The sequence below is a fragment of the Sprattus sprattus genome (assembly GCF_963457725.1).
Source record: "Sprattus sprattus genome assembly, chromosome: 19".
In the NCBI taxonomy this organism is placed as follows: domain Eukaryota; kingdom Metazoa; phylum Chordata; class Actinopteri; order Clupeiformes; family Clupeidae; genus Sprattus; species Sprattus sprattus.
In genome coordinates, this window is record NC_137917.1 from 11,310,207 (window position 1) to 11,323,312 (window position 13,106).

The window sequence follows — 13,106 nt, forward strand, 5'->3', positions numbered from 1 at the left end:
CACACACACACACACACACACACACACACACACACACACACACACACACACACACACACACACACACACACACACACACACACACACACACACACACACACACACACACACACACACACACACACACACACACACACACACACACCCAACAGTACTTTCTACAGTAAATGTTATGTGAACTGTGATACATTTCAGCAAAGGTCTTTGGCAATTCTGGTGATGGTGTGGCAATTATGATGACTGGTTCAAAGGGGCAAAGGAGATAAACATACTAAAGTTTATCTTTACATCAAGGTTTTCACAGATAGTAATGTAAAAAGAGGGGGGGGGGGGGGGGGGGGGTGTGTGTGTGTGTGAAAAAGCTTTTGCGCATGGTCACACTGTCCAGAACACCAAGGACCAACTCATTCATGTTTGAAAACATAGAAATTAACTCATGGTTGCAAGCACATCTGTTTCTGTCTTTATGGTGTGCAGACACTTTGTCCCTTTGATTCAACTGATACCAGAGTTGTTTGATCAAGTTCAGGTGCGTTTTTCCAAGAACCCCTTCCACACTAAACTCCACCAATGACATCACACCAGGCGTACGGTACAGTCTGCCCAGCCTGTCACCCTCCCTTATCTATTCAGTCAGGACACCCCTTTCTACTCTTTCTCAAAGGCACCTGGCTGACTCAACACAGACGCGTTTGGCACCATGCACACCAAAGAGAATTGTTGGTAATGTACAAATATCTGTATTTTCTTTTCAAAGCACAGAGACAGACAGAACAGAACTCGACTAAATCTCCAAACTGATGGTGTCCTCATGTGAATCCTGTAGTATAAAATAAGCAGTACATAGCAGAATAGCGTGCGTTCAATGGCAAGTAGAATTTTTGCTGCCAGCAGTATGTGCGTCTACCATTACAGAGCTGCAGATTGCATTTCCTCAGATAGTAAAATACATTAAATGAACAGAAAAAAAGACGATATTGCTATATTTGGCAAATAACGTAATTTCTGTGGTCACAAAATCAAACCTGAGGTAAACTATGAGCTTGATTCAGCTTGATTTTCATCTTCATGCAATTTATAATATCAACTCCTATAAAACAAATAACGAATAAATTAAGTTAATCCATCACCATTGGCCTGAAGAATATGATTATACTTCTCTGGAACCAGACCAGGCCAGGCAACTGTTACGCATTTTCCCCCACACCTTAGCAAGCCACATCCAGTAACTACACCTAGAGTCTATTCAGCATTTCAAACACACTTAAACCAGCACTGCAAAATCCCATCAATGTCTGCTGATTGTGTGCTTCCCTGGCTCCCAGCTGCTGCTCATTTGAGAACGTCAAGGAGACGACCGACTGGCTGCTGAGCCGGACGCGGCACCGGCCCAAGATCGCCGTGGTGTGTGGCTCGGGACTGGGCATCCTGGCAGACGGCGTCACCAACAAACAGACCTTCAGTTATGAGGACATCCCCAACTTCCCTGTTAGCACAGGTGAGACAGCGAGACATGTGCAAACTCCCAAGTCTTTTACTGGAGGCTCACAGTGTGTAATCTAATGTACTGCACTAGTGTCAACTGTACTTTGCACAGAGTAGAATGACAGTTGTTGTTTTCCTTGATCTGTTTGCGTTCTTGCTTCAAGTTTCAAAGTATGGAGCTGGTTTTATCACTTTAGACTTGATTTGTACAGAAACCTATGGAATTAACAACGGCCTTCAATCATACTTTGTGCTACTTTACCTGCTAAAACAAAGCAGGCCGCAGGCATATTTTCTAATCTACAGGGTGTCTCCTTCTTGGAACTGATTTGGTGTCCTTGCTCCCTGTATCTACTAATTTTCCTGAAATACGCCCTCAGGGCTTTCAAAATGAATCAGTTATATTATTTTTGTCCTATTGAAGTCATAAATAGCCTTCAGCTATATCTGTTGTCATTAGACTCTCCAGACTGTTTTTTTCAGTATATATGATAGGGAAGAGACAAATAAAAATATATTTACAGCCTTCAGTCATATTTAAGGCAGAACAGCAGATGTGGCGCACTAATATGTTGAAAGACTAATGATAAAAAGGCATTCAGGTGTGTGGGGATATTGGAGAGATTCTGTTCAGTTCTCCAGATTTCTTAGAATTCTAACAAAGGGCAGTTATTGTGTTTTGCCAGGTTCCGCCGGTGGCTGAGATACAGTCTTAAAGTCTTAAAGCTTGTTGCTAAATGCGCTGTATGTCCAACAAATTAAACTCCACCCAGGTTAAAATGAACTACGAATGAATAACTACTGGCTATGAATAAAATATCATGACCTGAGTAAAAATAGACCTGAATACCTGCCACAGGGCCTTCATATGATGAAATTGCACAGATTTTTAAATATTTACGATTCAGATGAGAATGTATAATCACCAGAGGATCAAATGCAACTAATGATATTTGCCCTCCACATGACACAGGGGACTGTGCTATTTGTGCGTGTGTAGTAGGTTTGTATATGTGTAGTACCAGTAAGTGACCAGTAAACATAACTGACTGTTACAGTGATGTATATGATGTCCTTGTGTGTTCCTGTGTGCTTGTTTGATTGCATTGTTTGTCGATTTGTTTGCATGTCTGTGTGTCTGTGTAAGTGTGTGTGTGTGTGTGTGTGTGTGTGTGTGTGTGTGTGTGTGTGTGTGTGTCAAAAAGGTCATTTGGTCAAAGTGTAATGTGTATCAAACTGATGATTTATTGCACCTATTTAGTGAGTCAAATAAAATAGGTGTTGGAGAGGTGAAGTGTAATCATCCTTTTAATTTCAGTTTGTGTTGCAATCTCCCATCCAATCCCATGGTTAATTCCACTTGTCAGTATTGGTTAACGGGACCTCCAAGCCCCTAGATGTAATGCCTTTTAATTAGGAAGACTAATTGATACCTAGTTAAGTACTGACTTCCTTAAGCACTCTTCCTTTTGAAATGGGATGGGAACAGGAGGCTGCACACTCACAGAAATTCTTCTGGCATTTGACAGTTTTTCCCCCCTCACAAAGCTTTTCTTTAAAATGTGCAGTCTGACTGAGCTTGGTGTATTGAAAGTGTTACGAACGAAACATAAATAAAGTACTTGTCGAGATTCACTGTCTGGGACTGTACACCTCTACCTTCCCTCACACTAATGCATTTGTTTTGCATTAGTGCTAAGTTGAACCAAAAATGACAAAGTGGGACATGCTCATTAAAATGTTAATGTGCTCATTAATTTTAGATTTTTTTTTTTTGCATATATAAAATAAATTTCACGGACAGAGTAATAACTGTCCTGTGATAATCCCAGTGCCATTTGTCAATGCTCACAGAAGAAAAGAGCAAGTGACTTAGGAAACACAGCCACAATTATTCAGAGCCCAGTCTCATTACTCTGCACATTTTAGAGCCCAAACAAATCTCTCTAGGCAGAACTCAAGGTTATATTAACATAATCTCCCTCTACCCATCCTGGGAGAACCTAAGGTCCAACTTTGCAATAAGTCCCTTTCAAAGATCCTAAATAATACTAAAGATCAGAGGGGGGCAAACTGCTGCAAAGATGGTTCTTACGTGGGTACGTGTGGGTTTTCTGTAAGAAAAGCACATAAGAAGGGCTCTCCAAAGGCTTAAAAGGATACTTTACAATTAAGACTTAAAGGAGAGCAAAAAAGACATTAAACAGAATATTCTTAATGAGAGATAGAGTCTGAAAAGATTCTGTTTTGGAGGCAGGCCAAACCAGCCCTGAAAGGTTCTACATCACACACTTTTGAAAATGTGAGTTGTGTTGCTCAAATTCTCTGCATGGTATTTTTAGTATTGGTATTTATTATATGGCAACAATAGTACGAGCGTTCAAATTGGCTAATGCGTAGTCATGCCAGCCGTGTATTGCCTTCCTAACCAGTCAATACGGATCCCTATTGCTCTTTGACGACATTTTCAAAATGAGCGAAAGCGATCAGTCTGAGTTTTACTATCCAGACGAAAATGAAAACATCAACAACCCTGAGTAAATTCAGAAGAAGCAAAGATTTGTTATTGAAAGTGACGATTAAGACCGGAAACTATAGTTTTCTATTGATCATTGTAACTCGAAGTTAGCACATAATTGGTTGCTAGGCAACACCTGAAACACATTGTGTCATGAGAAGACTTGAGAGCTGAACAAAATTGCATGTTTTCTATTTACAATTACCATAGGAGCGAAAAATGCAATATAATAAACAACTTACTAACCTCGACCGTTCGGTCATACCGGGAAATATCAAACTTCACCCTTGGCGTATATACCTCGCTATCACTCAGTCGAAACGTTAAAGCCTCAGTTTGATATTTTCAGGCATGAACTCTCGGTTAGTAAGTAGTTAATATCGTCAAAATGCCTTCAATATATCGTTGCTTTCCACAAAGCATCATGAAGTAAATAAAAATGAATTGTTCATAAAACAATAATCTTAGGCCATATGGCATCATCTACATTCTTCAGACATCAGAATGACTTATAAATGACTGAGGAGACCATTTGGTCAAGTTTTAAAGTTCTGAATACAAAATCCTGAGCTACACTGGACAAATAAAACTCAAATTATCAAGGCAACATAATGCAACTGATTTTTTAGTTTTCACGACTTTGAACTATGTTGTCAACCTTAATAAGATTTACAAGGTCACCTGTTATTCCCATACCCATCAAAGTATGAACCAGGCCGAACAAGGCTTAGGTTCGAGATCGAATGAGATCGGGGTAGTAAGTGTGGTACGGTCATAAGTGAGGATTGGCTGGGACTTAAAGATACAGTCCATGATTCGGTTTTTACAAAGGTTTGTTGATATTTCAGCTCAACAGCCAACGAAATTATACCAATGCTGAAGCACTGTGCTAATTGGCTGGGAATGTTTATGGTTTGGTCCAAGCCATTTTTTTGATTCCCATTTACAGAGCCAGGACTGTATACAACACAGAGGGGTTGACAAAATGTGCATGGGATTGCAATCATAGGCCTCACCTTTAAATACAAATAGCAAAAATCGAATTCCTGCCGTGATTGAAATCCTTGTTATACTATTTCCAAAATACTAGCAAGAGCAACAATAGAAAGTTCGCTGGACAGACAAGTTTTGTTAGCTGGAAATGGCACAGCTTTATTTCTGAGTCAGATTAAATTGAAAATGTTTATGAGATCAACAATAACTAATTATCATTTTTACACTGTATAAACATCTCTCTCTCTATCTCTTTCTCTCGCAGTCACTCATCTGTCTTTAGTATACAGTCCCTGTGCTGACGAATACATTATTAGGCAGATTAGCCATGGCCTGGAACGGCTGCTGTGGTTCTCACCCTTGAGAGTGAGAGAGTGGAGAGTAAATACACACTGCAAGAGAGAGTAGATCTGATAAAGCCCTCTGTGGAGACCGGGATCTCTCTCCATTCAGTGTGATCCTTTGTCTCAAGGCATTGAAGAAATCAGGGACTAGACAGGGAGAGGACCATCTCTCATGTTATTATCATTGTTCGAGGAGAATTGAGTGGAGCAACAGTGATACACTGCAGAACACTTTGTTAGTTATCAGAGGTAAAGATCATTTGGGAGCTCCTCTGATGTGTTAACTTAATGTGTTAATCTGTGTATGTGTTTGTGTTTTTGTGTGTGTGTGTGTGTGTGTGTGTGTGTGTGTGTGTGTGTGTGTGTGTGTGTGTGTGTGTGTGTGTGTGTGTGTGTGTGTGTTTGCACATGTGTGTCCCTTTGTAGTTCCCGGTCATGAGGGGCGTCTGGTCTTTGGCTACGTGAAAGATAAGGCCTGTGTTTTCATGCAAGGCCGAGTTCATCTTTACGAGGGGTACACATTGTGTAAGGTAAGTCCAAATTATTATCAGGAAGGACTTTTATCTGCGTCAGCTAGAGTTCACATCCTACACGTCATGCTGTTACCACCATGTCTGTGATATAGAATTTTAAACAATAATATTGTGGAACAAAGATACTGCCCATGTGCTTTTGACACCACGGTCACCATGGAGACACACACAGTTTCCTTTTAGTTTCTTTGCCTTTTTCTTTCCTTAAAAATGTATCTAATACATCAAGCCATTCATCTAGTGTGCTTTAAGTAAAGGGAAAGATTACAGTTTTATTGGCCAGCTATATTTAATCCACAGGAGCATCTCCGCTAATAACATTTCCATCCCACCGTGAAGCTAGCACTACATCAATATGGTGCAGACGTCGAGCTGTAAAGTGCGCCTCTCATTTGTAATCCTTAGACATGCAGTGGTTGCTGAGTCGGATATTTGAGAAATTTACCTGGAGAGCAGGCTTTACTTATAGTAGCAATCAGCAGTCTCAGATACAAAAGATGCCAGTAACAGTGAATGGGGCTTGTTCTCCTCTCCTGTCTCTCACCCGTCCACTCGTCCCCCTTTCTCTCTCTACAAGGACAAAGGAACTGGTGTGAAACGGCTCCTATTTGTAAAGCAGGGAGTACCTGGAAGCTGTAGCATACACCATTAGCCTGATCCATCACAGTTCAGGAGGGGGGGGGGGGGGGACAAAAAAAGAAAGAAACACACACACATGCAGAGAAGGAAAGGGAACAGTGCTTCAGCGTCTTAGTCCATGGGGAAATCTACGTCCTTAACCACACTCTGTCCAGTTTGTGTTTTCCCATTTGGAGGTGTGAGCAGTTGTATGCCAAATGAAAGTTCATTGCCCTTTTTTTGGCAACATGAAGGCCACAATATAGCCTATTTACAAGTCTGTCATATCAAGGGAATAGTACAGCACAATACAGAGTGTATACAACGGTGTTTAGTGCCAGTGTAAAACTGAGTGAAATCATTCATTTAAATAATGTTTAAGCTTTCAAAGCCTTACAGGACTTGTCAGTCAGTGTCAATAAATCCTGCTGTCGGCTGGGAGCTCTTGGTGGCATTGGGATGCCGCTCTCGTCTGCCCTCTCAGCACCCCCTGCCAGCGCTGTTGTGAAGACAGCATAAATTCCGGCTGCTCTTGGCCCGTGTCAACCCTGCGGTCTGAGGTGGCGAGAACTCAAATTTACACACGTCTTCCCCAGGGGAATTATTTATCTGTCGCACCGAGTGCCAAGGATCCACTTTCTCCCAAATGGCTGAGGAATCTATATCTCCCCTTCGTGGCTCTATCTCTCTCTTTCTCTCTCTCTCTTGCTGGGGGTAGGGGCTGCTGTCAGGGTAATTGTAACGCTGAGAACATGACACAGCACATTATGGTCAAACGTCACGGACGCCGCATGCCACCAGTGGTGATGCAAAGCCTTCTTCGCTCTCAGTGCCGGACCCTGCAATTCAATCTAGCCGTACTTCATCTTAATCAGCACTAATGATTTCTTGGAGGGGATAGGGGGGGTGTTGAGGATGGTGGTGGAGGAGCAGATTTGCTAAAGATACTCTGACTCTTTGTCTTATGCTTTCTTTGCTCAGATCCTCATTCATCCAAACCCCACCTGATTTTATCATTCTCCGAGTGCTGAGAAAGCCACTGAATGAAACGTCCAGCTCAGGCCTACAGAAACACATTGGGTTCGCCTGGGAAGGCCTTAAATGAGCAGGGAAGGCTGGGCACGTTTTATGCACTAGTGTTTTCTTGTGTTCTAGTAATATTAGACACTGGGGTTGTTATGATGCAGCACCACTTGGCAAGGTCATGAAGCCATATTGGATCTTATATGGTGGATGGGTACAGATATAGAGAAAGTGTGCTGATGAAAAGGTCAGATGCTTTTGCAATGATCGTCAACCTCGTGGGGCCAAAAGCATTGCCGCTTTCTTCCCGGTGCAAACATCACAGACACTAAATTCAATACCCAATAAATATGTCCTTGTGTGTATGTAAGTCAATATAAATGTAGGTCTTCTCTCTTTCTTCCCTCTCCTCCCTTCTGTCTCTCTCCTTCTACTGCCTGCTGACACACACACACACACACACACACACACACACACTTATTCATGTAAAATTGCTGACATTTCAGTGCTGGGCAGTATTGTTACGTTTTAAGCTCTAGATAATTTCATTCAGCCTTCAAAAGTTCACCCTTCATAGTCCTCCAAAGGCGCACCCATCGCAGTTGAGCTGTGTCGTGCGCTATGCAGCTCTCCTCTCATTTCTAAGGGCTACGCAGATGTGCATGAGCGAGCCCATTCAGGCCGCAATGTCATCTTTCCTCTCCGCAGTCAACCAGTAACGCAAGGCATATCTAGCCCCACGACTGCTTTTGTGCTCGCTAGCTCATTTGTTGTGAATGTCTTGTTGGCATGGGAAGTAATATAGAGGTTAATTATACAGTTTGCTTAGTTAGCCCCTCTATGACCCACGTTTTTTTTATCCCTCCTCCATCTCTCTCTCTCTCTCTCTCTCTCTCTCTCTCTCTCAATCTCTCTTATCCTGTTGGAATGCAAAGAAAGGCTTCCTGACCCAGGTGGGTCTTTATCAGACAGCTGGGTTCAATCTGATAGTCAGTGCGGCGCTAAAGAATTGCATCACAGCTCGGCTGCATTCTCCCCCTCCCTCCCACTCTCTTTCCCTCTCTCTCTCTCTCTCTCTCTCTCTCTCTCTCTCTCTTCGTGGGTGGAAGTTATGGTAGGTAGGGAGGGGTGAGATGAGTGCCTGATGGAGGAGAGTTATAGGTCATGCTTTCCTGATTGCATTTTTAGGCTGTGCAGGTTTTCAGCCAAACTCCTCTCAGCATCTCAGCTGCAGCTCCACGCTTGTGTTCCTTGTGCCTTCACAGGGACCAATCCTTATGGCTGGTGCAGGGCGAGCAATAAAACTGAGCTGCTTGACGCAGGCCAGGTGAGAGCGAGAGAAGAGAGGGAGAGCGAGATGAGAGTGATCACTGAAGTGTGGATTTCAGGTCTTGTATTTCCAGAATCATAACCCTGCTATAAAGCCGTCAGGGCCCTGCATAAATTCCGGTTCCCTCGGGTCACCTCACAAGCTTATGGCAAAATTGATCGCGGGAAGATCCAGTAAAACAGAGAAGAGTTCATGAATTCGGTCATTTGATTTTCGTCCATGTCATGTGCAGTGGTGCGTCACTTCTTCTGCTCTTAGACGTGCAGCCATCTTTAACGAGCGCAAAGCTAACGACGGGGCTGGATGCGAGTGGGAGGGGTCACGAGGCATGACTTCTTTGAGGCTTCTCTCCTCCGAGGATTCAATTCCCTCCAACTTCCCCTCTGTCAGCTAGGGTTTGAGTCAATTCTGACCCCAATCCATTATTTTTTTTTCTTTCTTTTTTTTCAAAAAGGCTTTTTTTTCCACCACCTGTGTTCCCATCATGTTTGCCTGTGTGGAGCTCTAACTGTGGGTTCCACCGGTGGCACGGGCCATGGCGGCAGCTTCGCTGTGTTCTTCTCCGGTCCATCAGAGAGAACGAGAGAGCGAGGAAGAGCGAGCGGGGCTGACAGACTGTGACATCCCTATTGAGCTGTGCTATACTGAGCCCGCTAGTTCATTGCTCATCTCCCCCTTCAGGGTGACACGTCCCGTAATGGGGCTTCTGTACAATCCTATATTTATCTCATTTACAGAGCCCCAGACCACTCCATCACCTGCTCACGGCCACAGCTGCTCACCAACACCCTGACCCACCAGTACTGTACGTGTGTGTATGTGTGTGTGTGTGTGTGTGTGTGTGTGTGTGTGCGTGTGTGTGTGTGTGTGTGTGTGTGTGTGTGTGTGTGTGTCAATTGGACAGAAGGGGAAAGAAATTTGACATGTGGGAGGGGTGTAGGTGCAGGCATGGTGGGTCTGTGTGTGTATCTGAAGATAGCTGGGGAGAACGTGTTTGTGATGAATATGGTCTCTGTATGAGCATTTTTTCTGTGTGTCTCTGTGCAGCCGTGTGTCTTGTGTGTGAATGTGTGTGTATTGTGCGATTGAGGTAATGCCTGTGTGCTTATGGGCATCTATGGAGAGGGCATGTATGTGCATCGTTACACAGTCCCTCACAAGCCCTTTGTGTGCCACCTTCGCTTCAAAACATTGCCATCTCAATTCTGCGCTCCCCTTCTCCACACGCCTTCATTTCCCATCATGCTCTGCGCCCAGTGCCGGTGCCAGATATTTTTTTCTGCTATGGGGGAGCTCGGCGTTTCAAGGGTGCTATGGAATTAGGGTGATAGCCTATGTGTCACATGGTTCTCTACTACAACACCTCCCCACCATATCGTCTATCATCTGTTTACATGTTTGCTCTCTGAAGCGTCTTTGGAGTCCATGAAAAGCACTAAACAAACCGATTGTATTATTATTACCTAGCCTACTTCTGACTGACGCTTCATCTGCGACGGTCAATGACAAAAAGGCAAAAAGTGAAAAATCTTCTGCAAAAAAGGGCATCTTTGTTGCTAATCAACCGAAACGAGTCTTCAGCGACAAAAAACTATCTGTTAATTTCAATCTGTTAAAATGTTCTTTTGTGAGTTAATTTTTGTTGTCACACATTAAATAACGCAGAATGAAATTAAATAACAATAATAAATAAACTATTATTTTCTTGGGGGTACTATGGGGGTGCTATGGCTAATCCTGGGGGAGCTAGAGCACCCCCTAGCTGCCCCCTGGCACAGCCCCTGTCTGCGCATGCTCATTAGGACCGTCCCCTGCCTGCCTGCCTGACTGACCGCTAGCCTTGTCCCACTCTCATGTTCCGTCTCCCTCTTTCTTTCTCTTTGTCTTTTTATCTTCCTCTTTCTCTCTCTTTCTGCAGGTCACGTACCCGGTGCGGATCTTCAAGCTGATGGGAGTGGAGACCATTATAGTAACAAATGCCTCAGGAGGCCTGTGTGAGGACTACAAAGTGGGAGATATTATGATCATTAAGGACCACATTAACTTGCCGGGCTTTGCTGGACAGCACCCACTGTGCGGCCCCAATGATGAACGGTAGGAAAAAACAGAAGGGAAGAGTGAGAGAAAGAGAAGGAGAATCAAATATAGAGAATGTGTGTGGGTGCGCACCTCCTTTTAGTTTAAGAGAGGGAGTAAGGGACAGTGAGACAGAAAGAGTGATCGACAGAGAGAGTGATAGACAGAGAAAGTGATAGACAGAAAGAGTGATAAGCACTGAGAGTGATAGACAGAGAGAGTGATAGACAGAGAGAGTGATAGACAGAGAGAGATTGATAGACAGAGAGAGTGATAGGCAAAAAGAGTGATAGACAGAGAGTGTGCATTGGCAATAGCAACAAAGAGGTGAGGCTTTTCCTCCAGAGAGTGAACATGTTACTGAATCATTATAGTATGATTTCTTCAGTTGGAAAGATGAAATAGAAAAAAACGTATAATAGAATTTTACATACTTCCCATGACGTCACAATTCGATTATACAGAAATAAAGTCAGTGTTGCTATTTACAATGACACAGTACAGACAGTCACAAACACAACCATGAATTACTTTTAGAGTCTCTAATAAAACAGAGAGGCATTTACTCAGCTTTGAGAGTGTCAGCTTTCCTCATCCACTCCTTACTCTTTTTTAGGTTTGGGATCCGGTTCCCCTGCATGTCGGACGCCTACAGTAAAGACCTGAGGAAGCTGGCCCTGTCAGTGGGCAGTGACCTGGGCTACTCCAACTTCATCCGGGAGGGCGTCTACTGCATGGTGAGCGGGCCCAACTTTGAGACCATCGCAGAGGCCCGCATGTTGCACATCCTGGGGAGTGACTCAGTCGGTAAGAGCACACGAGGCACATCGCATGCAGCTGCAGCAATTAGTTGCGTTTGCTCACGCCTTGCAAGGCAATGGGTGGCCCCAGTGTCTATTGACTGTCTGCTTTGAATTAAATACCATCTCTGACAGTAACTGATTCAGAGCCAAAATGACCTCACTGCTTCCCTGGTGTGCAGTGATCATCATCAGATACAACCAGCAAGTTCTGTTCATTCTTACATTTCCATTGACCTCTTGAGTTAAACAGACATAGCTTCATCAAAAGCAGCAATAGAGAGAGTCATCCATTTTAGGAACGCTCTTTGGGAATTGAACTAATGGCCTTTGGTTCTGTGGACATGAGCTGAGTAATAACAGAAGTGCGAACAGTGCTCTCTAATGAAGGGGCACTAAGTGGATGACTTGGGGGCCTGTCTGTTGTTTGTTCTGTAGGAAATGGCACCTTGACTACTGTTAACTGTGCTTAATGGTACCTCATTAATAAATTACAGCCTTTTAACATCCGGCCATTTTAATGGAGGTTACCCATGCTAATTACAGCAGCATTTGACTCGCTCGGAGTTTGAGAATCTGGTTTGCAACCACTAATGTTTGTGCTTTAGATTACATTACACAAGAACTGGTTAAATATGAATCAGAGTTGCCGTCTTAATTGTTTTTACAACCAGTGGTAATCCAATTCAGAAACAAAAACACCTTTGACACTGTGGTATTAAAACCTGACAGTTTTACCGCCTCGCCCGCCATCCACAGCCAACAGGTGTGGTGCGTAGGGAACAAATGCCACCGAGGGATGTTGGCATTTTTCAGTTACATGCCTCCATCATGGATGTGATGTTGGCCAGCTCCCTGTGGGGCGGCAAGCGAGTCCTCCTCATTAAGTATTAACAGTGAGAACGGCAGCAACAGCGTTCGCTTATTAATGATGCAGTGCGGGCTCCTGCCGGCTCTTTTTCCACCACAGGCCTAATTGCCATTTAATTAAGAGCCCCTGCTTTTTTCTCCCACTCTCTTGCTTTTTCTCTTCTCCACCCCATCCCCCAGGCATGAGCACGGTTCCTGAGGTGACGGTGGCCAAGCACGCCGGCTTGCGGGTCCTTGGCATCTCGCTGATCACCAACAAGGTGTCGCTGGACTACAGCCGTGAGGAGAAGGCCAACCACGCGGAAGTCCTGGAGACTGGGCAAATGCGTGCAGAGATGCTGCAGAAGCTACTGCAGACGCTCATCAGCCGCTACGACCAGCTCGACAGCAACCAGATGGAGAGCCTCAACAGCCATTAGAACAGCAGAGCATCTCCCTCCCCCAACCCTCAGGCTGCTCACTTCAGCTTTAGACCTCTGCTGCCAATAAAAGTGTGTTGCAGAGTTCTTTTGACAA

At 44.0% G+C, this 13,106-nt stretch overlaps 1 protein-coding gene across 1 annotated transcript; it reads left to right on the forward strand.

Moving 5' to 3' along the window:
• Window positions 1-570: 570 nt before the first annotated feature.
• On the forward strand, window positions 571-13,009 carry pnp4b (purine nucleoside phosphorylase 4b; the record flags this gene model as incomplete). The annotated part of the gene is made up of 6 exons (XM_080857745.1): window positions 571-719; window positions 1,326-1,498; window positions 5,767-5,870; window positions 10,763-10,938; window positions 11,537-11,727; window positions 12,771-13,009. The coding sequence occupies 6 exons, from the start codon at window positions 571-573 to the stop codon at window positions 13,007-13,009; spliced, it is 1,032 nt and encodes a 343-aa protein (XP_080713871.1).
• Between the last annotated feature and the right edge of the window lie 97 nt (window positions 13,010-13,106).